Below are 24,629 nucleotides of genomic sequence, written 5' to 3' on the forward strand. Positions count from 1 at the left end.
TGCATCTCCATAAAGAGAAATTGCAGTTTTTAAAGCAGTTTTAAAAAATAATGTTTCATTTATTTTAGTTATATTTTCTTCTTCATTTTGTAAAATATTTTCCTCAACATTCATATTTTCTTCTTCATTTTGTAAAATATTTTTCTCAACAATCATAAATTGTTCAGTCTCATCAGATGTAGTATGATCAATTGGATCAATTATTGGAATAAAATCGTAGTTTATATTTTTACTCTCTTCCACTACTGAGAGAGAGAGAGAGAGAGAGAGAGAGAAAGAGAGAGAGAGAGAGATTTATTGTGACAATTTCTAAAATGATTTCGAAGAGAATTTATAGTATTAAACGTCCGACTGCATAAACTTACAGCACAAGTATAAGTAGTGACAGGTACTTTATGCACATGCTGCATATGATACTTTATCAAGTTACCTTTCATTATTTTAGAACATATCGTACAACGGACTTCCATTTTAATTTACTATTTTTAAATATATACTTACTATTTACTAAAACTAACTAATAATCAAAAATATACAAAAATAAAGAAAAGTCAAAATAAATGAAAACAAAAATTCTATATGCTTCACTTTTTTATATCAGAGAAATAATAGCGTTTTATCAATTTCACAGGTTAGGTAAAAAATGTAAGAAATAACTAAGTTACTTTATAATATAAAAATAAAATAAAATAAAAATAAAATATAAAAATAACAAACAGTTTTAGAATTTCTTATTTTAGTAAATAAATAATTATCTTGATTTACTTCAAGAAAATTACTTATTATATCAATCTTATTATATCAATCAATTTTCTTGTAAAATAAATCAATCTTCAGTTTCGCTTACATGTTCTGTCGATAAATTTGCTAAGTCACCACTTACTCTTTGGACACTTTGATAGTTTGTATCTGTATCTTTTAAGCCGTAGATTTCTGTTTGGATATATATCCAGACTGGTTTACATGATACAGGATATTCTGCTCTTAGAGCATAGAACGACTTAAAACAGAAATCTACACTATGTGTGACATCTTGAAATGCATATTTTTCATCATTAATGATAACGTAGACAACTTCTAATTTCTCCAAAGGTCCTACGGCAATAATAAAGGGTTGAAGAGTCATTTTATATTTTTCCATCAATTCCCGACGTTTTTGAAGTGTCATCTCAAAATTAGTGATAACCTGTAGATAAGATATCAAAAATTGGAAAATCAACCAAAAAATTATGCAAGCTCAATAAATATAAAATTTTTAACTTACATTTATCCAAGTAATGAATCCGTTAGATTGTTCATGATATGATGGTTTCCATGGACTCTTTTTTTTACCTGTTTTCACAAATACAGGTTTAAATAAATATGGAAGAACTCGCCAAGCTAATACTTCAGGTGGTACGTTTTCAAAGTTTTCAAAAAGTGACACTATACATTTACGTTGTTTAGCCAATTTAAGTATTTTGGGATGCAGTATAGGCCATTTTTCATGTAAAATATTTATTTCGGATAAATTTAATAATTTATAATCCAATTCGATTAATTGTACTCCAAGTGGTGGGCGTAATTGTGGATATTTTTCAAAGTATTTATCAATACTACAAGTAATTTGACGAGATTTAAATGTTTTTTCCCATAAAAATTTGATTCTATCAAATTCGTCCAAAGTTTTACAAGACAATTCATTGAGGTAATGCTCTTGTTCTGCATTTATTTCGCTGTCACTTATTTCTTTCTGTTCTTTGTCAAATTCAGTTACTACTTTTTGATTTTTTTTGAAATGTTTATATATCTATGATATAATTTTCCTGATGCTAATTTGCCATCTTTATAAGGTTTATACCATTTTTCTACTGACTCGTTATACCAAACATGAACGATCTCATTAGCCCAAAATATAAATGTTCTTTTAGAGATCCTAAAATATAAATTATTATTTTAAAAAACTATAATAAATTTAAATGCTATAGAAGACAATGATATCTTGTAACATTAATGAAAATAAGTGTGTGGTACTTACTTGCAAGTTTTTTGTAGGAGATGCTCGATAATAAATTTTGCTAAATCATCTGTATCTTGATTGGAGAGGCGAGTTTTTGATAAGAAATATTTGCCTATATTTGACTTTTTTAATAACGTTTTTAATTTCTGTAATATTAAAAATATAAATTAATGTATTGATAATAAAATAATATAAAATGGTGCAATATAAATGTAAAAATGTTACCGTTCCATCTTCAAGTGGAGCTACAGTGATGCTCTCAGGATTAATTCTTTTTTACACCTAAATAAAAATGTTATTGTAAATATGCAAAAATATGATAAATAATAAAGAATTAATTTAATTGTTTATTTGTATAATTTACGTCAATATATATAACTCAAATATTCATTTCTTTTAATTAATCCACATAAATTATTCAAGGATAATCATTTTTCTTATATGAATTTATAAATATTTAAATAGCAATTTTTTCTATGCATTTAAATAACATTTAAAAAGTCAGTTTTTCATGGTATACTATATATGCTGTATTTTTTATAGTTTATTTTACATGAAATAAAGTTGGTTTATTTCTATAAAGTTTAATATTAAAGTACAAATTTTTAAAATTTATTTTGTTAAAGTAATCATCATTACATAAAAATATTAGAATATTACTGTGGTAATCACTACAAAAGATAGAAACACGATTAGCTTTGTTAGTTTTTCTGGAATGATTAGAATGTGATGCTCACCGATTGTTTTAATTTGTCTCTATACGTGATAAACGTATAATAATCCCCCAGTGGTTGAATTAATTTTTCGTTTATTACTTCATTTGGAATAAGCATAAAATTTGACTTATTTATTTTATGACCTATAAAAATATAAATAAAATTTAATGTATAATTCAAAACAATGTATAAAGTACGCAACAGATGAAACAGAGGAAAATATTATTTTTATAATTTTTGTATTTAGTATTTAGTACTATTTTATTAATTTTTATAAAAAAATTAATAAAATAATTTTATAAACAAATTAATAAAATTTATTTAAAAATATTCACTAGAAAGAAATTAACAGATAATTAAAAATAATTTTTGCAAAATAAAGAACATAAATAACGTATTAATTAAATATAAATATAATTATATACACACACTTACTGGTAAATATTTCAATATAATTTTCAAGATTCCATTCTTTCAATTTGTCACGAACAAAATTATCTTCATCACTGGTGTCGACAGATATATTTTGAATAGAAATGTTAGACGTTGAAGGTCCTGCAGTATTATTATCATCATTAGGCGTTGTCATTTTGTTTATTTATATAACTTTTAATCACCCTGTAATTGTTATTAGCTTTTAATCTACTTGCACTACTTTCCACGCAGTACCTGTATTGCATAGCAAAAAATAAATTAATTCAAAGAAACTAAATCTCAAGAAATCGTAACCAATTAGACAATTTTTGAAATTATTAGCACACAGGATTATTTCAATTAAGGATTATTTTAATTCTAGTTTACTTAATTCAAGAATTTTTAAGAACCAAAATTTTTTCTATAATGCATCGATTTTTTCGAAGTTATTTCATAAATATGACGGTTGCAATTTTTGAAGAAATTGTTGAATTATTTAAAAAACTATCACATAGGGCCAGTTTCACCAACGTCGATTAACTGTAACCTTCAATTAAACTCACTCTTCAGCTCTTTCTAACTGTCCCTCTGAGAAAGATACGAAGAGTGAGTTTAATCGAAGGTTACAGTTAATCGGAGATGGTGAAATCGACCCATAAATCACAATTTATTTATTTAAGGAGGGTGGTTGCTCAAATCAATTTGATAAGAATTAGTTTAAATTTATGGAGGATATTTGTTTATGAGAATCTGTCGTCTATGTCAAAGTTGAAGACAATTGTCTGCATGATTGTCGAGAAATTAATTATTGAAGTTATACTCTTGTCTCTATCTTATATACGGGCGACACAGCAAAAATGTTACTTAACCTGTAATGTAACTATCAAAAGTATATTAAAAATGATAAGAGTTTAATGAAAATAGGTGCAAATTATTCTTTACATATTTAGGAAGAACTTTCTCGAAGACTGAAATGATTTATCTTTATAGTTATCAAGAAATTGTAAAAATAAAACAGGACCACATTATAAGTATTATTGCCACATTTCAATGTGGATAATAACGTATTTGGGGATAATAACCTTCCTTTCCCCCTGCCTCGCTGCCTGCCTCGCAACGGGACGCAACCAACTTCCTTAAAGCATGAAAAGAGCTTATAATAATTACCTTCTACTAATAAACGCAACAATGCGACAATGTTCTTCTTCTTTCCACTGCATTCAATCCACTGCAATCCACTGCATTCAAGCACTGAGACTGTTGCGACTTGCGACCAGCAAATGTAGAATGTAGCTGTTTGCAATAGTTGAAGAACGAACAAACGAAGACCGTGTATGCTCCCCAGGTAGCAAACGCAAGTCATTTTGACGTCAAATACTAATCATGTTTGTACGAATGACGTCAAATGACCAAAAAGCGACTATGTCTTTAAAAATGACATTATACTGACGTTATTTCATAACGTCATTATAACGTCTATTTTTAGTTTATGACATTTTTGGTTTATGACATCGGCGACTAATAATGGACGTTTATAAGACGTCATTTTTTAGACCATCTAAAGACGTCATTTTAAAGACGTCTTAAAGTCGTCCAATTAAAGTTTTTTTGTAATATAACTATTTTTACTTTTTAATATTGTATAATAAAGTAATAATAAAATAAAAACCACAAAATTAACTACAATATGTTTGTTTCGCAACTTTATGATTGAAGTGGCGAATTTATGGTATAAGTGGATGTAGTTGCGTGTGATTATAGTTTTATGATAATTATTTCATGCAGTGTTATAGCTATCAAGAAGATTATCATTACAAGATTTATGAACACTTTAAAGATGTATCTGTTATAGACAAGTACAGTTAATAAGAAAGCATCAGGATGAGAAGATCGTCACTGTCCACTGGATCATCGAAGTCAAGCGACTCGGGCGCGGTACTGTACTAGGATGGGGGACCGCCTTGAGAGCGGCTATACGCACGTGGCTTGTAACGAAACAGTTAAAAAAGCTTTTTTTTTTTAGATAAAAAAAAAACATTTTTTTATAAACGTTTATCGAGTAGACATTTTTTAAAATTTTAATTTTATAACAAACATTTCTAGAAACCGGTATGTCGTAATAGACCTATTTTTGCCGTCAATAAGACGTCAGAAAATGACGTCAAAATAACGTATCCGCGATGACGTCAATTGTCTGTGACATTAGACCGTCATTTTAACGTCATTATGCCGCCAGTTAGTGACGTCAAGAATGATCAGTAAAGGACCAAAATTTGACGTCTGCAAAATGACTTGTGTTTGCTACCTGGGATCGGCACGTGGCGCGTCGCGAGAAGCTTCGAGCGAAAAGAATAGGACAGACATACGATCTGCTGTCTCATTCTCTCTTCAGCTATGACGTAGCTATGCCGTAGCCCTATGCTCACGGTCGGCTATGCCTATGCCGACTATAGTCATATATTTCTGATGGTATCGTGACTCTCATATTTCAACCAACTAAATGTCTTCATAATAATGACCATAAAAATATAGTGTGCGTAATAATGTTATAAAACAACAACTATAACGTTATAAATATAGTTACATTAATCATGTTATTTAATAAGTCTGACAATATTTATATATTTCAATAAGTCACTATAGTATTTTAATTTCTATAACCCATAAAAAAAAGTTGATGTATTATTTGTTCACATTTATTAGTTCTCTTAACCACTCACTTTAGTTGCACTAATTATTAAACAGTTCACGGAATTAAAATTACATAGTCCATGTTATTCCTCCCATGAAGTTTGTACAATAATTATATATTAGTTCTCTTAACCATTAAATTAGTTGCACTAATTATTAAACAGTTCGCGGAATTATAATTATATAGTCCATGTTATTTCTCCAATAAAGTTTGTGCAACAATTATATATTATTTCTCTTGGCCATTAAATTAGTTCTCTTAACCATTAATTTAGTTGTAATAACTATAAAATAGTTCATTTAACTATTTAAAATAATTATTTGAATATACAACTTGCATAGTTGTCACTTTATAGTTGCCATGACAATGATTTTTTCTCTGAGTGTAGTTTCTGGTTTCCCCAGTAATAATGCGTCATTCTTTTTGTACTAATTGTCGTGGCGAGCTTTAAGTGTACCGGCATCCCCTTTTCTTCCGGAAATTTTTAATATTTGAAAAAAATGTCATATAATATTCTAAATATAATCATGTGAACCTTTAAGAGTGAATTTTATACATGATAGAACTTTTCATACAATTATTTGTTGCATCTATAAAATCCCTGATTAATTTTTAGTTTTGACATATTTTGTAAATTTATAGACAATTCAAGCTTTAGAGTGCCAAAACGCAAGAATCCTTGAATTGTAAGAATATTGCTTTGCAAGGGGAGTTTTATGGTATAAAATTCTTGATATTTTGTACCCTTTTCCTATTCTCAATCCTTATAAATCAACAATTCTATAGTTAAATTAGAGTAATAAGAAATTTTATTTTTTATGAAGTTTAGAAGTTCAATTTCTTATATTCTAGAATTCTAAATTTTTTTTTTAATAATTATTATGAAAATTATTATATTTTCAATATATGTACTTTTCTATATTTGCATTTCTGTAGTAATTTTTTCAGTTACGGTTTCTCGCATTAGAATTAAAAAAATTGAGTTTATATCCGATAATGTAAAAGTATAAATTTTTACAATAAAGCTAAGTAATATTACGGCCAATATTCCGAGCAATATTAGGATGTTGATAAAAAACTATATATAAAATTTAAATTTTAATCATCAAGCCAACGTTTCGATTTTATTTGGTCTTCCTCAGGGTATAAGGTAGCATTACATTCAAAGTTACATAATAATAAAAGGGTAATTATGCAGTATAGGGGAGGCACCTCCGATGACCTTGACCTTGACATATATGTTGTCAAGGTCACTCTCCTGAGTGACCTTCAGAAGGTTTTAGCCGTCGCTCGCTATTCGTTAAAAAGTTATTAACAAAAAAAGTTTCGAAAATATAGCAGTTATTTTAAGTATACTGAGAGGCATAAACGACTAATATTACGTTTTTCTTTAAAGCAGAGAATACTTTATTTTGCGAAAAAATCGCTGTTTTACCAAAACACAACATTTAAAGCAGTAAATAGTTGATAAATTGAAAATTTTTTGTTAAAGCAGAGAATACTTTATTTTGCGAAAAAATCGCTGTTTTACCAAAACACAACATTTAAAGCAGTAAATCGTACCTATGTAGGTTAGTGACGCGCTTTAAAAGTATTTAAGTGTTTAAAGCGCGTCAACTAACCTATATATGCACCTATATATGTTATATTTTCCAAACTTTTTTTGTTAATAACTTTTTAACGAATAACGAGCGACGGCTAAAACCTTTTGAAGGTCACTCGGGGTCATGACCTTGACAACATATATCAAGGTCATTGAAATCGGTGAAGTCGCCAAACATTTTTTGTTAATAACTTTTTAATAAAAAACGAGCGACGGCTAAAACCTTTTGAAGGTCACTCAGGAGAGTGACCTTGACAACATATGTCAAGGTCAAGGTCATCGAAGGTGCCTCCCCTATACTGCATAATTACCAATAAAAGTATAAAAATAAAAATAATCACTGTTGGAGTTTACATTAGAAACATTGAAAAATATAGTCATCGCCGGTGAATAATACGACACGCAATAAAAACAAAGTTGAAGTCAAATTCGAATTAAACGTTGTCACGGGGCGCACAAAATTGCAATAAAATTGTTACCAATTACAATAAATAGCGATCTAATACTACGTTTACGCGAGCGTTACTTCTGTAGTAACTTACGATAATTCCTTCGCGTAAACGGGATTTTGTCGTAACTTACGATGATTTACTCCGCGTAAACGAGTGATATATCGTAAGTTACTACAGAAGTAACGCTCGCGTAAACGTAGTATGAGTCGTAGTTGACGGAAATGCTAATTGGGTGCATTTTCTCTGTATAATATTCTAAACAGCGGTCCTCTGTAGGATTTGATTATTGTATCCTGGTATTTTTACAATAAACAAATAACTGCACGAAATATTTTTTTGTCAATCGCAATGGTTTCCTTTAAAGATACCATTGTCTCGCTCAATTCTTTCCGTTATCGCGTCCTTGCTTGAACTCACACGTCACTATCTCTAGGCTGTCGCACCTGCAGGTTTCGTCCTGCTTGAACGGAAGATATACGTCGTGGATGAAACCAGCGGAAAATGCTGACGTACGCGACGAATTGCGGAATATATAGTCGGCATAAAAAGATGAGGTAATATTTGGAAATGTCGGTTGAAAATATTTCGCATATGAAAAGTTATTGAGGCACAAAGAGAGCTCGTCAGTGAGTAGCAAATTCGTAAGGAATATCTTGAATCATTAATTTTTTTTAGACGAATACAATCAAAGTGACCGAAAATAACGTAGATTCCGTGAATATTTTTACTTTTTTTCAAGAAATATATACGTCACTATGCGAATGGCAAATACGATTTAAATTTACATTTCATACTAGGTGAATAATAATTCTTTTGCGAATATCATCTTTCATTTTCTATTCAATTTCGACAAATATTTCGAATTATGATATAAATTTTTATGATCCAATTATCTCAATAGTAAAATTAGCCGATAAAACGAAGCAATGTAGATTCTAAAAAACAGTTCTTATCACCTTATCGTCAATTTTAACGGAACGCAAATATGTTCAAGCGCATCGTCCACGAAAGAAAATTGAACAAATATCCACGCATTTTGCACGGTCGCGTATTTGCGACACTCGATATATGCAGTAAATATGTAAAGAGGCTAGACTGGGAAATTTTGCGGAAAATGATCGACCACGTAGCGAGCCACGTGCAGCCAAGAAATAGTTTTACGGACGGACATTCGCGCGACTGGGAAACGAGGACGAGCGTATCCTTTACGGCTGAATTCTTCAAGCACTCGGTGAATTATCCACGTTCTCCCATTTCCCTCGCCACGATGTGTGCTCCCGCGGGCGACGATGTCGGGGGAATGCATAATTCCATCGTGTCTTCTGAACATTTGGCCGGATCGTTTGTCTAAGCTGCTATACTGTTTTGTGTCGCCAACAATGCTCATAATAATGTTTCGCGAATGAATGTCCGTCGCGCGAGGCGCGACATTCGCCTGAAATTATTATGCGGTATCTCAAAATGAATGTGATCCGACGAGTTTGGAAATCTTTGAACTGTGAAATATATTGGATTGTAGAATATGTAAATCCTGCATGCCCATGAATCTTGGGGTTTAAGCATACAACAGAAACGGTGACTATCGGAATCCTTGACTTCTAATATATGCATGCTCAAATTGGAAACCATAACATTGTTGCATCTTGAAATTATATATTTTAGAGTTTTTGAATTTTACGAATTTCTGTTTTTATTTTTCTCTAAATTTTATAGTCCATAATATAGTTGTATACTAAAGTTTAGAATGTATAAAGAATTGGTTATGTTCGAGAATTTATCATGATTCTTAAATTTTGGAATTTGGGGAGAATTTATAAATTATTACATGGCTGTTACTCTCGAGATATTCGATTATTCCATGTTTGTTAAATATATTTAATTTTCTAAATGTTTTGATAATCACAAAGAAAGATACATTGTGAAGAGGATAAATTATAAAAATTTGGTATTTTTGGTGTTTAGCAGTAATTTTTACTTTACGAGGTTTATGGAATGACATCTCGTATTGAGTCATGTGATTTTATTATTAAAATATTGTATTTTAAGGTAGTACGTCTGTAAACTCATTTTCTTAAAAATCCTATAAAATTTGGACAGCATATCAATGTAAACACGCTTTACTGCACACATATGCAATTAGAAAAAGATTGAGAAAGGTCAATTAGCACTTGTACGGTATTTGTACGGTCATGGAATTGTTGCTTTAACAAATATTTTTCTGCTTGTTTCAGCTACGGTGACATGGTTCCGAAAACGATTGCGGGGAAAGTCGTCGGGGGTGTATGCTCCTTGAGCGGCGTCCTAGTGATCGCTTTACCGGTACCTGTAATCGTCAGCAACTTCAGCAGAATATATCATCAAAACCAACGTGCTGATAAGCGGAAGGCGCAAAGGGTGAGTGCAAGATACTTCAAAAATATATTACATTACTTGTATAAAATTTAATAACAGGACAATTTTTTGCAACTTGAAAAGCAGAGTTAAAAATAAATGATAGAGCATCAATCATCTTTCAATTTTGAAATAAACTTTAACGTAATTTTTATTTGAAACTTTTAGTTATTAAGATATCGAATGGTAAAATGGAAAAATTTGAAAAATTGTGTAAAATATAGAAGAAAAGTTGATTCAATAGTTCACGCAAAATTAACTATTTGTTAATTCTGAAGAAAAAATTTGTGGTATAAGAGATCTATCATATATGAAGTCAGTATCACATGATCCTGTAATAATTTAACATGTCTTTCGCGTTTAGTTATTACATCTTATATTGATATGTATCCATTACAATTTTATGTAGGATGTCTCTTGAAATGTGTGTTTCTTTTTCACGTGTACGATGCGCATCTACAAATAGCCTCGTCACTATTCGCGCGGTCGAGTGTGTATTTTATTCTAGTACAATGGATATCGATACTTCTGGATGCTGTCTTCGGACTAAAAAACTCGCTTCGCTAGCTCAAGGCCGTTCGCGTAACAAAGTCGCGAGCGAGGCAGAGCAACCGATCTTTTCTCCCGCTGTTTCATTATGTCGCGTGACTGCTACTGTAATAAGAAAAAAATCGCGGAATATATTATTAATATTCAGAATTGCTTTCTAGAATATACAAGACGTCCTGAAATAATACTGACGCGCGACAATATACCGCGCGGAGAGAAAGAAATAATGTTAAGAAATATCTAATTTAGGCAACAAAATATAAATTCTATTTAAATTTTGTTGCCTGCAACGCGTGATGACGTGTACCAAGTAACGAGATTTATATTCCTAAATCTTTTCGTAAAACGGAGAGATAAAATAGAACGATCTTCGTAAAAGTGAGTTGCAAATTGTAGGAATTTGCAACTCACTGCGAGTTGATTTTCATGCAACAATATCGAGGATGACGTGGCTGCGATCGCGGAACGTATTTTCGCGGTCGACATTCTCGTATAAAAGGTGAGGAACTCTCCCGTCGCCATTTTCGTATAATCCTCCCAATATCGACGTTTCGAAAGATATTTCTTCCATTATAGGGAGGAAGTGGTGGTCCCTAGTCGGGTTGCGGTCGATGACACGTTAGCTCGTTTCGCGTCGTCGTTTCCAGAAGTCGGACGATTTATTCTCACCCACGCACGTGTAGCTTGTAACTTCGTCCCCGTGGCACAGTTTATGATCATTTAACCGAGCATCTCACAAACTGATGTCATCAAGAAAGGAAAACAAGTTAGCCTTTCCGATGAAGACGTTTTAAAACTTTCTTTATTCTTTTTACCTTTAATATTATATTATTTTTTCAAGCTTTATAATAGTTTCCAAAAAGTAAGAGGTTAATTAAAGTATGCATTCTTGATTAAAAATTAATATAACAATTTGTTAGTAATATTAAAATGTTATAGTATATAAAAATTTTTTTTTATAAACAATACTTGATTTAAAATAAATTAAATAGATTTTTGAAAATTAGGCTTTTATAGTTAAATTAATACTGTCACGTTAGATATTATTAATTATTATCTAAATAATTTAATTTTTTTTTATAAATATCGAAAAGAAGAAGCATCTTTTTCCGAGCTTCTTAAAAGTATCTCTTATATAGTATCACGATGAAATAAGGACAGTCATTCTCGCACACTCGTTTCCCTCCTGTGACACGATTACCATTTTTAGCGTCGACATTTCGGCGGCGCATCGATCAATTCGTAAAAAGAATTCTGGCCGAATTCGTCTCGAAAAATAGAGAGAAGAAATGGCAAAATCATTGCCTCGAATATCTTACCGCGAGACGCCGCGTCTAGCTTTTGTATCCTCTCACGCAGAATATCATCCACTGGCGCGCGATATTTTTACAAGAACTCGCGGGCGTGTGTGTGTGTGCGCGCGCGCGCAAGATTTATTTCGAAAGGCGAGATCTTTTAAATCTCTCCCGCGCGAATGGACGATTTATTCCCGCACGTGTACGCTTATGCGTTTACTTTGCTCACGCCCGGCATACTTGCAACGATTTAAGGAGATATCGACGACTCGTCTGGATCGATCTCCAGAAGAGGGATGGAGTCACGCTCAGCTGAAGGAAGAAGTCAACTGCGCGCTGTCTTAAATCTTCCCTGTACGCTCGATTTCGCGAAAATGTACCATGTTGCGAGTAAAAAGGATTTACGTTGCAGTTATAAATCGAACGATATAATTCACTCTAACTTGCAAAATTTTACCGTCGAGCGAAACTTTTTCAGGGCGCAATTTCCTGAGAACTAAAAAATTAACCAGATGTTGCAGGAAGATTGGTAGATTTCCAGATATTGTTATTTGCGCTATCTAAACATTAACCCTCCATTGCTCTCGTTCAGCAAACAAACGTCAGTACTCTCGTGTTAGTGCCGTGTCGCGCTATAGTGTGTTTGTCACTGTATTAGATTGTATTGTATTTTACATTATTTATTATGTAGGGGCATTTTTGTGTTTCAAGAATATTCTTTTGGTTAATATTACTTATTGTTCTGCTATTTATTAAAAACTTAGTCGCGATCTTTTAGATATATTTAATGTAAAGAATATAAATTTAAAAAGTAATGTTTTATTAATTTATAGTTTTTTATTTGTCAATAAAAATCATGGACTGTAGAAGCATTTACTTTTTTAGGAAACTGTCAATGAGATAGAAACGCTACGTGATATGATAACGTTATAAACAATATGAACAAAGCAATTAAGCAATTGTATTATTTTATGATTCGAAGAACTCTATAGAAGATTAATATCTTTGTTTTATCCATTATAATTTGATTCTTTTTCTTTCTTCTTTCTTTTCTCTCTTTCTTTTTTTCTGTCTGTCTATCTATCTATCTCTTGTTTTCTGCTCTTAATTTTAGTTTATTTTGTAATTTTTTGAATTGGTTCGAATACGGAATTGCGAAGTCTCGGATCACTCGGTTTCGCGAAGGTCGACTCGCCGATGCCGCGCAGATCTGCATTGCAGATGCAGTCGCATCTACATATGCATGGACACACGTTTGTTCTGATTCTCGTTCTTGAACAGCGACGGATTTTTCATCAACCGGCTTCTTTCCTGCGCCTCGTCGACGTTTGAACTTTTGCGCTGTGAGTTCTCGTGCTCGTGACACTCGCTTGGAATCGCGCGACGCGACGCGTCGTGTATCTAGAATTTTAAGTGCTCTGGTGAACGATGCTTTTTAGTGTTACCACGAATAACATTTTGAAAACGGAACCTTTATAAAATTTGATACAGTTCTCTTCTTTGAAAGATTTTTCGTTACAGAAATCTTGAAGATTTTTGAACTGTCAAAATAGGAATCGTGAGTTTCATGTTAAGGTGGTCCTTTTGCGGACCCAGCTAGTCAAGTAACAGTCCGTCGTGAGGTAATTGAAAACAAACATAGTGACAAACATTACACAACATCCCAATAATTTTAATAATATAACATGATTTTACACGCACAATTTAATCGTATTTAATTATTTACTAATTAAAAAAATATCACAATAGTAGTGCGGTTAGACTCGACTTAGGTTAGGTCAGGCATGACAGTACGAGTAAAGCAATATGCGATTGGATCCACTACTTATTTAACCTCATATATCAGAGCAAAACATTCGGCAAGCTTTTATTTTCAAGGTATGTACGAAATTCGGAAATTTCAAGGATATTTTAAGACATGAATAATGTATTCATCTGATCGCTAAGTACATGTATTATTCGTTGAAAACCTTGGCCGTGGCGATTTGCATCATTTTATCTTCCTCGTTCATTAGATGTAAACAAGGATAGAATGATAATGGCACGCTCCGCGAACGCACATTTAGAATGACTTATTTCTTGTAAAGTGTCGGTAACCTCACTTGATTTTTCGTACACATGTCCTTTATTACTGTATATTTAACATATATCAAATATTTAGGTACTTATCTAATACTTGTTCTCACGAAAGGACCACCTGAAAAAATTAATAAGATCTGAGAACGATTCTAGATTATTCTGAGAGACTGAAGGAATAAGCGCGGCTAAAGGAACGGCGGAAGGATAACTGTCCACATGAATATCTGGCAGTATTCTGCTTATTTCCATGATTCATGCTGATTCAAGGAGCTTTACAATCGTTCATTACGTATTCTATACGCTGCGATTTCCAGTCTGCGCGCGACTCCTATATATATGAAGTAGCGGTATAATGAACCGACGGCGACAGTCGATAATACGTCACGTTATACTCGTAGATCTCGCGTGAAAATCTACTGAGCTAATTTGAAAATCTGAAACGGAAATAGAAACAGTCGTTGTTAACTTTGCGCGAGTGTCCTGTGCATCTCCATTGGACAATATCATTTAATTTGCGGCAATGTGCCGTGGCAAGAATGTTAGGTCAAATGCCGCGAGCGTGTGATAATATCAAATTTTGGACGTCAAGAAATTGTGTCACGCATCGTTGGAAGTTCTCACCGCAAAAAGGGAGTTCTCGACCTCACGTCATTGTTGCCCGAGTTAATATAAAGCCACTCACGCGGTTACTATCTCCCCGCATATTACACGCCCGGCGATCGAACATGGACTGCCGTAATAGCTGTGTGATTTAGGGGCGGCATGGCCGTCATCGATATATCTACATTGTCAGTAAACGCCACTGTGAACTTTGCATCTGCATTTAATGTTACGTTCGGCGTTAACGGGCAAACAGGGGTCCGGATCGATTTCCCCTGACCGTCGGCGCAAACAGCGACACGAATCTCCGTTTAACGTCGGTTACTTTATTGTCCGTCGCATCGATTCTTCTTTACTATGTTTGCCCGGTCAGAAGGTATACATATATTATATCGCGTGATAATAACGGCATCATTTTTTTGTGGAACAAAATAAACTTGGACAAACCGTTGAACTTAAGAGAAAAAAGTTTAAAAGAATAACTTTGTGCTTGTTGATAAAATAAAAAATAGACCCTCCGTAACGCCCGAGATCGCGATCGCACACTCTCCTTGAACGGAATGAACGGAGGGTCACGTAACAAAGCATTTGTCTATGTCGCCGAGCCTCCGGTCACTTCTCAAATGGCAGTTTTTACCCATTTAACGTCTACGGAGGTTACGCGAAGTCTGGCGACTCTCCGTTCACCCTCCCTACAATTCGCAGATTCGACGTCGCATGGCTGGATAAAACCTCGAAATACCCTCCTTAGACTCTCAGCACGTTTTTGCTAAAACCTCGATAGAGCCTCCGTACACTCTATTCCCGTAAGCCTCCGTGTACCCTCTGTAGAACCTATTCTCGAAGGTCACCGAGAACCCTTCTTATACCCTAACATTTTGTAGATATTAATTTCCCAGGTAGCAAGATGACGTTTAAAGACGTCGTCATTTGACATCACTCTGCTACCTGGGTATCCTCACCTCGTGGCTGCGATATAGATATAAAAGGCTCGAATAAGCGCGTACTAATAATAATGATTCATTGTTGTTGAAATTCAGTATTCGAGAAGTACTTATGCGTTCGATTATTCACATTGGAAGCTATTGGGAAAATAAAATCTATAATACACGTTACGTGTATTATAAAGAATAAACGAACGCAGGCTATAAGTACTTCTCGAATACTAAATTTCAACAACAATGAATCATTATTAGTACGCGATTATTCGAGCCTTTTATATCTATATCGCAGCCTCGAGGTGAGGATACCCAGATAGCAGAGTAATGTCAAATGACGACGTCTTTAAACGTCACCTTGCTACCTGGGAAATTAATATCAAAATGTTAGGGTCTAAGAAGGGTTCTCGGTGACCTTCGAGAATAGGTTCCATACATCGCAAATATATGACAAAAAAGGGAAATATAAATTAATGAGGCGTATAAATAAATAAGACTGGTAATAAATATAAGATACATTCAATAATGTATTTGAACGAGAGAAAATATCATTAATATAACTATATTAATATAAGTAAAATTAATATTCTTTGAAAGTATAGCACTAATATTTTATATTTTTATAATACTTAAAAATTAATTTCTTGTTTTTTAAGCTATATGTTTAAATTGTAAATATATAACGTAATTGTAAGGGACACTAATTATAAGGGGTCTAAGTTATATAAAAGGTAATTACATATACATCAGAAAGAATTACAAAAAAAATTTAATACATATGTTTTATGTCTGAATTAATAGTAAAGTAATTTTAAACGATATATTATTCGGATTGGATAAAAATCCGTTCTGAACGTACTGTTGATACAAACTTCCATCGTGACACGTCTCGCAGATCGAGTTTTTTGTTGCGAGTAATGAAAGTAAACACGCTAGCAATCATTACCTTTATCACTGGGGCGAAATTACGAAGAATAATTCTCAATGCCGCGCAAGCTACAGTTATATACATCTCATATTTACTCTGAAAGAGATCGCTGATGAAACCCAATAAGAAATTGCACAGGTCCAAGTTCCACATCGCTGGTTTTAATGTAAAAATACCCAGAAGATCCACGATGACCGCCAGGTCGTTCATCGCGACTGCAGATTCCACCGCGGCCTTAAGATCTTTATTGTGCCAGAGTATTTTCTAAAAAAATGTTCCATAAAAAAGTTGTAGGATATAGAGAGACAAAAATGGTAAAATCAATTTTTGAAAAAAATCCATTTTTCAAAGTCACATAAAGTTGTCGCCATTTTTTTTTAATGGAATCATATAATTTTTCTTACATAATATAATTTCTCCAGTTATTCTGCATATAAAAGTATTTAAATAAAGTTATCAAAAAATCAATAGTTTACGAGATATTTTATATTTTTTTATATTTATATTTATTGTTAAAATATGCCAGAATAAAGTATGAAATACCTCGTAAAGTAGATATTAACCCTAATCCCTCCAACGTTTTTTGCGGCACTTAATTTCTCCAACCATGCACTTTCGAGTCCCACGCGTTTTTCAGTATGTTAATACTAGCTTTGAAAAATTCCCCAAAAATTATTATATCTTTATACCTTCGACTAAAAATTAATGTAAAGAAAATTTGGAAATCTTATTTATTTAAATATTTTTTTACAACAATTATGTTGGAAGGATTAGGGTTAATTTTGTAGTAATTTTTTCTTAACACTTTTATATGCAGAATAATTGGAGAAATTATATCATGTAAGAAAAATCATATGATTTTATTTAAAAGAAATGGCAATAAATTTCATGTGATCTTGAAAAATTGATTTTACCATTATTTGTCCCCCTCTAAACCCTACTTTTATCGTTGAAAATAAGCATTTTTTGTAACATATATGTGCACAAAAGATACTCACAGTAAAGAGCTGTATAAAACTGGGCATCGATACCCGGGCGTCCATCCTTTTTGCTGCCTTTTGCACAAAATAAGGCTAAATTCTTTCCATATACCTCGATCAGTGCATGCCGCACGAGGAGAGGCCAGTGATTGACAAGCTCTGATGTTTGTTGGTCCAAAACTTTGGATTTATCCATAATATTCACTTTGATGCCCTCATAAAAATAAAAGTTCGTTCCAGGATATATTTCTACCTAAAAATGCGCTCAAATTACATCATCTTATAATAACATATACAAAACAATAGCAAAAATCAATATTTATCAAACAATTTACCTTGTCTTTGCCGGGAGATTTATATTAGAAATCGGAAATCTGCAACAAAAAAATGTTGGCAAACAATTGTATTATATTTTTACATAATTTCAAAGTTTCTATCTTACTGTAACAAAATTATTAATCGACTCAACTGGCCATGATGTATAAATCTTCCAACTCAGTAACTGCGCGCCGAATGGGTTTTTCGAACTTTAAAACACAGTTTTATTTCTCGTTAGATAGTAAAATCATTAAATTCAAAATCAAATTATTAGAAAGAAATTATTGCAAAAAATATCACCTCAGCCAGAATTCGAACCTGGAACCCCCAACAATTTGTGCGGGTGTCCTAACCAATTATGATAATGTGATTTCGATTTTAATGATTTCACTATCTAACAAGGAATAAAACTGTGTTTTAAAGTTTGGAAAACCCATTCGATCTGTACAATGTTGTAGCGTATAATATTTTGCTGTCACTATTGTATCCGAGGGACACTCAATTCTTAATATAACTTTCACTTACCTTAGCTTGCGATGTCCTTTCTTAGGACATATATAGCGAGTCTGCGTGAAAATGCCCGGCCAGCTACAATAAAACTGACCCGAGCCAAAAGTTCGTCATGCAGCTGAACCAATTTATTCTGAGAAAATTCTTGTTTCTCTTACGTGACGGCGTGCGACTGTGTCGTGCGATAGAGCTCATCACCGGCGCCCGAGGATCGAATATTCCGGTATCACTGGAGGTCTTGGCAAGGGCACGTATAGCAACAGCAACACACCGCTGGGCTGGCTGGGCTATATGGTGCCGCGCGCGGACGGTTATCATTTGTCAAAACGCACTTTTCCGCGCCACGCGCGGCACGCGCGCAGAGCGGCTCAACGGCGTAAAGTGTAAACAATTACCGCGTCTTTCTTTCTTATCATAACCGTCCGCGTGCTTCGTCGGTATAAGTGGCATTTATATAATCACATTCTTTTGATTGACTTATCTATTGACACATGATTGTATATTGACACATAATGTAAAATATGATATAAAATACAATTATAAAACATAAAAACGAGTTGCCTGCCGTGTTACTATGATTTAAATAATACATAAAAGGTCTATATATTCAGTGATCTTATACAACATTATATTTTGTTGAAATTTTGAAAATTTTATCTTAATTGTTCAAACTTGTCATTGCAACGTAATCTTTTTTATAGCGGAATCTGACCTGTTTTTGGCACGGAGACACGCCATTTATCATATATTATTGCAGATGATGAATAAATTTCTCTCTTAATATTTTGGGGAACGTTTTACTTTTATGGGTCGGCAACATATAGACAATTATAGGTTCTACAGAGGATACACGGAGGCTTACGGGAATAGAGTGTACGGAGGCTCTATCGAAGTTTTAGAAAAAAGTATTTCGAAGGTTCTACAGAGGGTACACGGAGGCTCACGGGAATAGATGCCTACGTCGAATTGTAGGGAGGGTGAACGGAGAGCACACATGAAACGCGTACGGAGAGTCTGCGAAGTGAGCGCGGAACATTAGGACGCGTACGGAGAGTCTGCGGAGTGAGCGCGGAACATTAGGACGCCTACGAAGGGTACGTGAAGTCATCGCACAAGCCATGAATTGTAACGAGATTAAATGGAGGTTCGATCATAGTTAGAGGAAGTTTGAGGAGGTTCCCAGGAGTGATCTTTTCATGACAAAATCTGAAAGTAGAGTCCAAATAGGTTATAAGCAGGGTGCACAGTACGGCGGCATATGCTCTTTCAAAGGATTTCGAGTAAACGCAGGGTATTCGGAGGGTTAAATTTTGACTCGATATCTATACTACATTTAGGCTGCATTCCGATATTTACTGTCAGCAACTTTCAGTACTGAAAATCGTGACGTAAAATATAGATTTGCAGTACTGACAGTGAATATCGGAATGCAGCCTTAATAGTAGAGAATCAAACAACTTGTGTAAGTATGTGTTTGATAGAGAAAAATAAAATGCAACTCGCTCAAAATCTGATCCTATTTGGGAATATTTTGTTGAATTCAAGAGTATAACGTGCAAACTTATAACTTTAAGAGGCTATGATTTTTTATGGCAACACAGTCACATGGATATCAAAATCAGTAAGTATGAGTATCAGTACGTTGAAGTTTTTATTGAAGTATTTAATCACATTCAAGGGAATATAATATAGATAAATAATATTTTCCATTATATTGCAGATGTCACTATTTGCCGAGTACCTCTAGAATTGAACTGGAATAGTTCCCACACAGCAAAATATATCTGTGATATAATCAGGTGTTACGTGCGAGCAAAATTTAACTTAGTCTTAAATTAGCCAGGAATGTTAAAAGAGATATCGATATTGATTAATTATCCGATTTCTACCGATTTCGCTGCCTCTCTTCGTCATTATACGTTCGACAAAAATTTTTAAATTTATAGATCGTAAAGTCGCTCTCCGCAAAGGATTTATTTTGACACCTAAGTGCTGTACATCAGGCATATGCTGAGATATTTTTCGACCGAGAGGCTAAGCGAATCAACGACGATGCGTTACGAGCCCTCGATAATTCAGACATAATTTTGCTGAAACGATAAAGTAAAAAACTTGCACATTGCTTCCTCATAGTTTTTAAATGTGCATGTAGAAACTTGTACATTGCTTCCTTATAGTTTTTAAGTGAGAAAATAGAAACTTGCACATTGCTTCCTTATAGTTTTCAAGTGTGCAAGTAGAAATTTGCACATTGCTTCCTCTATGAGGAAGCCTGTTTTTGGATGCATAATTATTAGTAGATATTTATTAATTTGGCTTCCTCATAGAGGAAGCAATGCAGGTTTCTACTTGCACACTTAAAAACTATAAGGAAGCAATGTGCAAGTTTTTACTTGCTCACTTAAAAACTATGAGGAAGCAATGTACAAGTTTCTACATGCACATTTAAAAACTATGAGGAAGCAATGTGCAAGTTTCTACTTGCACACTAAAAAACTATGAGGAAGCAATGTGCAAGTTTCTACTTGCGCACTAAAAAACTATGAGGAAGCAATGTGCAAGTTTCTACTTGCAAAATTTTTGTTTATGGATAGAGTATCATTAAAGATAGATTAGTGTTAAATATTTGGCAATGATCGGTGAAGGGGTTACCAATTTTTGCCTAAAAAGTGTACTAATCATACACGTAATCTTATATATAAGGTATCATTAAACGGAGGTTGTTTCGAATTTGGCGAAGATTAGTGAAAAAGTTACCGATTTCTGCCTAAAAAATATATAGGGTAGACCGAGGCAAATCAGATTACTAATTAGTACGATAAAATTGCTCGTTTAAAATAAAATACTAACGAAAATTGTCTTACAACTTATATTAATCCGATTCGCCTCAATCTACCCTAAGTTATTTGATGGATAGCCAATCCTCAAAACCGATACTCATAAAATTTAAATTCGACGTTTTTGAACATAAGCAACACATTGGCTTTAAAAACTCAAAAAACAATTTTTACCTCGGTCTTTTCTACCCCTATTTCATGTATAATTTTTTTAAATTCGGTTGATTAGACAGCTTTATATGCGATCAAAATTATGGACTTTTGATCGCGTATAAAGCTGGGTCTAATCAACCAATGGCATCGAAAACTCAAAAAACAAATTTTACTTTGGTCTTTTCTAACTCTATTTCATATACAATTCTTTTAAATTCGGTTGATTAGACTTAGCTTTATATGCGATCAAAATTGTGGACCTTTGATCGCGTATAAAACTGGGTCTAATCAACCAAATCTTAAAAAATTATATATGAAATAGGGATAGAAAAGACTAAAAAAATACCGGCCTTAAAGAATTATATATGAAATAGAAATAGAAAAGACTGAAGAATGAAGAATATAATAAAATTAAAAAATTTCGGTAAACTTTTTTTTTAACAGAAATTGGTAATTCCTTTATTATTAACAATTTTTATTAATTCTATTATATTCTTCAGTTTTTTTTACCCCTATTTCATATATAATTCGTTAAGATTTAGTTGATTAGTTCTGGAGTTATAGAAATTTCTGTAAATTTGGCACAGACATATATACATACATACATACATACACACATACCGACATTTTTTTTAATGCAATATTTTGACGTTTTAAAACACTCTAAACATATTGACATTAAAAACTCAAAAAAAGTAGAAACTTGCACATTGTTTCCTCGTAGTTTTCAATTGTGCAAGTAGAAACTTGCACATTGCTTCCTCATAGTTCCTAAGTGTGCAAGTTTTTATTTTATTCGAGGTATAATTATCGGTATTTATTTGTTTTGGCTTCCTCATAGAGGAAGCTTTGTTAGCAAAGGTTCTGATTTTACACTTAACTCTTTTGGGGACTGCGTAAATAATTATATACATTCACTAAAAAATACTAAAAATACTTGTCCACTTAAAAACTAAAACAATACTTTATCGATAAAAAAATCAGCCCGATATTATAAATATTTGAGATAGCGATTTATTTTTAATTCTATTATATTTTCCAGTCTTTTCTACCCCTATTTCATATATAATTGATTAAAATTTGGTTGATCAGATCAAGTTTTATAAAGCTTCTATGTATGTACGAATTCTTCGAAATTTCAAATGTGTGTAATACGAGATCTGATCAATCAAATTTTAATGAATTATATATGAAATAGGGGTAGAAAAAACTGGAAAATATAATAAAATTAAAAATAAATCGCTATTTCAAATATTGAGAAAGCGGCAGAGTAAAACACATTTTTCAAAAAAAGGAAAATCTGCATAAAATCTATACCGGTAGACCGATTTCAATAAAATTTGAGGAGGACATACTTTCAATGATACTCTATTTGTGTGCAAAAATTCAAAGTGGTATCTAAAAAATTGTAGAAGTAGATGCGTGTACAAAAATCCGTACACACACACACACACACACACACACACACACACACACACACACACACATACATACTTCCGGACATTTTTTACTAATATGATTTTTCGACATTTTAGAACATTCTAAACCTATTTCCATCAAAATCTCAAAAAAAAAAATTTTTCACCATTACAAAGCTTCCTGTATGAGGAAGCAAAACAATCTTTTCTTTGGTTTCTTCTACCCTTATTTTATATATAATTCTTTTAAATTTGGTTGATTAGAGCCCACTTTATACGCAATCAAAGGTTCATATATGAATTTACGAAAACAAAGCTTCCTCTATGAGGAAGCAAAAAAGAATCCTCGGAGTTCTGAGCTTAAATTTTTCTTCTTCTCAACATTTCTGCTAAATCAAACGGATTTGTCTGGTCTTGATTTAAAACAAATGCAATTTTTAACTTTGACACATTTGTGAAATTTGTGAAATTTGTGAAATTTGTGAAATTTATTTTATTCGTAACATTTATTAAATATTAAGTTATTGCATACATAAAATTATTTTCGGTTTTGTAAATATAAAATAATGATTCGACAATGTACTGTATAAACTTATTAAACCGATTGTTTTATATGCAAGACTAGCTGGTTATCCGGGTTTCGCCCCGGAGGACATATGTGATCAGACACGCAAATAGTCTCTCTCTCTCTCTCTCTCTCTCTCTCTCTCTCTCTCTCTCTCTCTCTCTCTCTCTCTCTCTCTCTCTCTCTCTCTCTCTCTCTCTCTCTCCCTCTCTCTCTCTCCTTCTCTCTCTCCCTCTCCCTCTCTCTCCCTCTCTCCCTCTCTCCCTCTCTCTTTCTCTCTGTCTCTCTGTCTCTCTCCCCCCCCCATGTTCAATTATATGTTCAATTGATCACGATCCCGTGTTTATTTAAGCTCTAAGGTATATTGAATTTATTGATTGCTGATAAATTTGCTATATTTATCATGATAACAGATTATTACATTTTAATCTAATTAAATAATCTCGTGCGTTTTGTCGAATATCAAAATTCAACAAATTGATTAAATTGTGCTGTAACTATAGAATTCAATAAAGCTATCAGAGCTATCAGAAGTGTGAATATTTGTAATTTTTATTTGATCAAATATAGTTCTAGAATTTTTAAATTTTGTGATGTTAAATTTAGTGAAAATGTTCCAATATTAAATTAATAAATGAATAAAATTCGTTAATTATAACAATTAATTAAAGAGCCATTAAGATTGCTTTTATCAAAGTAGACAAATATATCATTTATTAAATAAAATTAATTGATAAAATTTTATGAAGAAAGAATAATTTTAAGCAAATATTATTTTATGATCGGTTTGCATTACTGTTACATCCTTATATATATAGGCCTGTATTCTCAGTTTACTTTTATCGATAAAAGCGCGTTTTTATTGATTCTGAGATACTATAGTTTACGTTACATACACTATAGCATTTCAGAAATAAAAGTGCGCTTTTATTGATAAAAGTGAATTGAGAATACGGGCCTTTTAGAGATTAACTTGTAAGGATTATAATGAAGTCGACCGAGCTCATTGGCAGCCAGAGTTTGTTTATTATTATAAAAAGCTCGCGATGAAGCAGCTTAGTTATATAAATACACTTTCAAACAGCTTCGTTTACCTTTAACTTTACACGCGTAGGATTGATTTCGACAGTTGGTGCCTGAAACGAAAAACCATGGAAACTCGTAAAGCTCATTTCAACTTTCACACGCGGTT

General features: G+C 32.7%; 2 protein-coding genes and 1 long non-coding RNA gene across 15 annotated transcripts in view; 1 reads left to right on the top strand and 2 right to left on the bottom strand.

The window, feature by feature from the left end:
• Shal (potassium voltage-gated channel protein Shal) overlaps nt 1-24,629 on the top strand; it is a 222,411-nt gene that overhangs the window by 83,939 nt on the left and 113,843 nt on the right. For all 9 annotated transcript variants that reach the window (XM_077405680.1, XM_077405679.1, XM_077405676.1 and 6 more), the window contains exon 2: nt 10,108-10,270. In XM_077405680.1, the coding sequence (XP_077261806.1) occupies nt 10,108-10,270 (163 nt within the window). The remainder of the gene's footprint in view (nt 1-10,107; nt 10,271-24,629) is intronic.
• LOC143897226 (uncharacterized) lies at nt 583-5,056 on the bottom strand. 3 transcript variants are annotated; one of them, XR_013256883.1, is made up of 7 exons: nt 4,297-5,056; nt 3,151-3,333; nt 2,737-2,858; nt 2,225-2,281; nt 2,018-2,145; nt 1,265-1,915; nt 584-1,186 (listed from the first exon to the last, which is right to left on the bottom strand). It is a non-coding gene; the product is annotated as an uncharacterized LOC143897226 (long non-coding RNA). The 3 variants fall into 3 exon arrangements; XR_013256884.1 differs by having other exon boundaries at nt 583-1,186; nt 1,265-1,332; nt 3,151-5,056; XR_013256882.1 differs by having other exon boundaries at nt 3,151-5,056.
• LOC143897225 (katanin p80 WD40 repeat-containing subunit B1-like) lies at nt 16,425-18,764 on the bottom strand. 3 transcript variants are annotated; one of them, XM_077405692.1, is made up of 4 exons: nt 18,480-18,764; nt 17,972-18,010; nt 17,655-17,889; nt 16,425-16,920 (listed from the first exon to the last, which is right to left on the bottom strand). In XM_077405692.1, the coding sequence occupies exons 3-4, from the start codon at nt 17,697-17,699 to the stop codon at nt 16,552-16,554; spliced, it is 414 nt and encodes a 137-aa protein (XP_077261818.1). In that variant the 5' UTR covers nt 17,700-17,889; nt 17,972-18,010; nt 18,480-18,764; the 3' UTR covers nt 16,425-16,551. The 3 variants fall into 3 exon arrangements, with proteins under 3 accessions (XP_077261818.1, XP_077261817.1, XP_077261819.1); XM_077405691.1 differs by having other exon boundaries at nt 17,655-18,010; XM_077405693.1 differs by having other exon boundaries at nt 16,425-16,682; nt 16,752-16,920; nt 17,655-18,764.

Source organism: Temnothorax americanus, unplaced genomic scaffold, assembly GCF_048541705.1.
Source record: "Temnothorax americanus isolate GAGA-0224 unplaced genomic scaffold, ASM4854170v1 Scaffold2, whole genome shotgun sequence".
In the NCBI taxonomy this organism is placed as follows: Eukaryota; Metazoa; Arthropoda; class Insecta; order Hymenoptera; family Formicidae; genus Temnothorax; species Temnothorax americanus.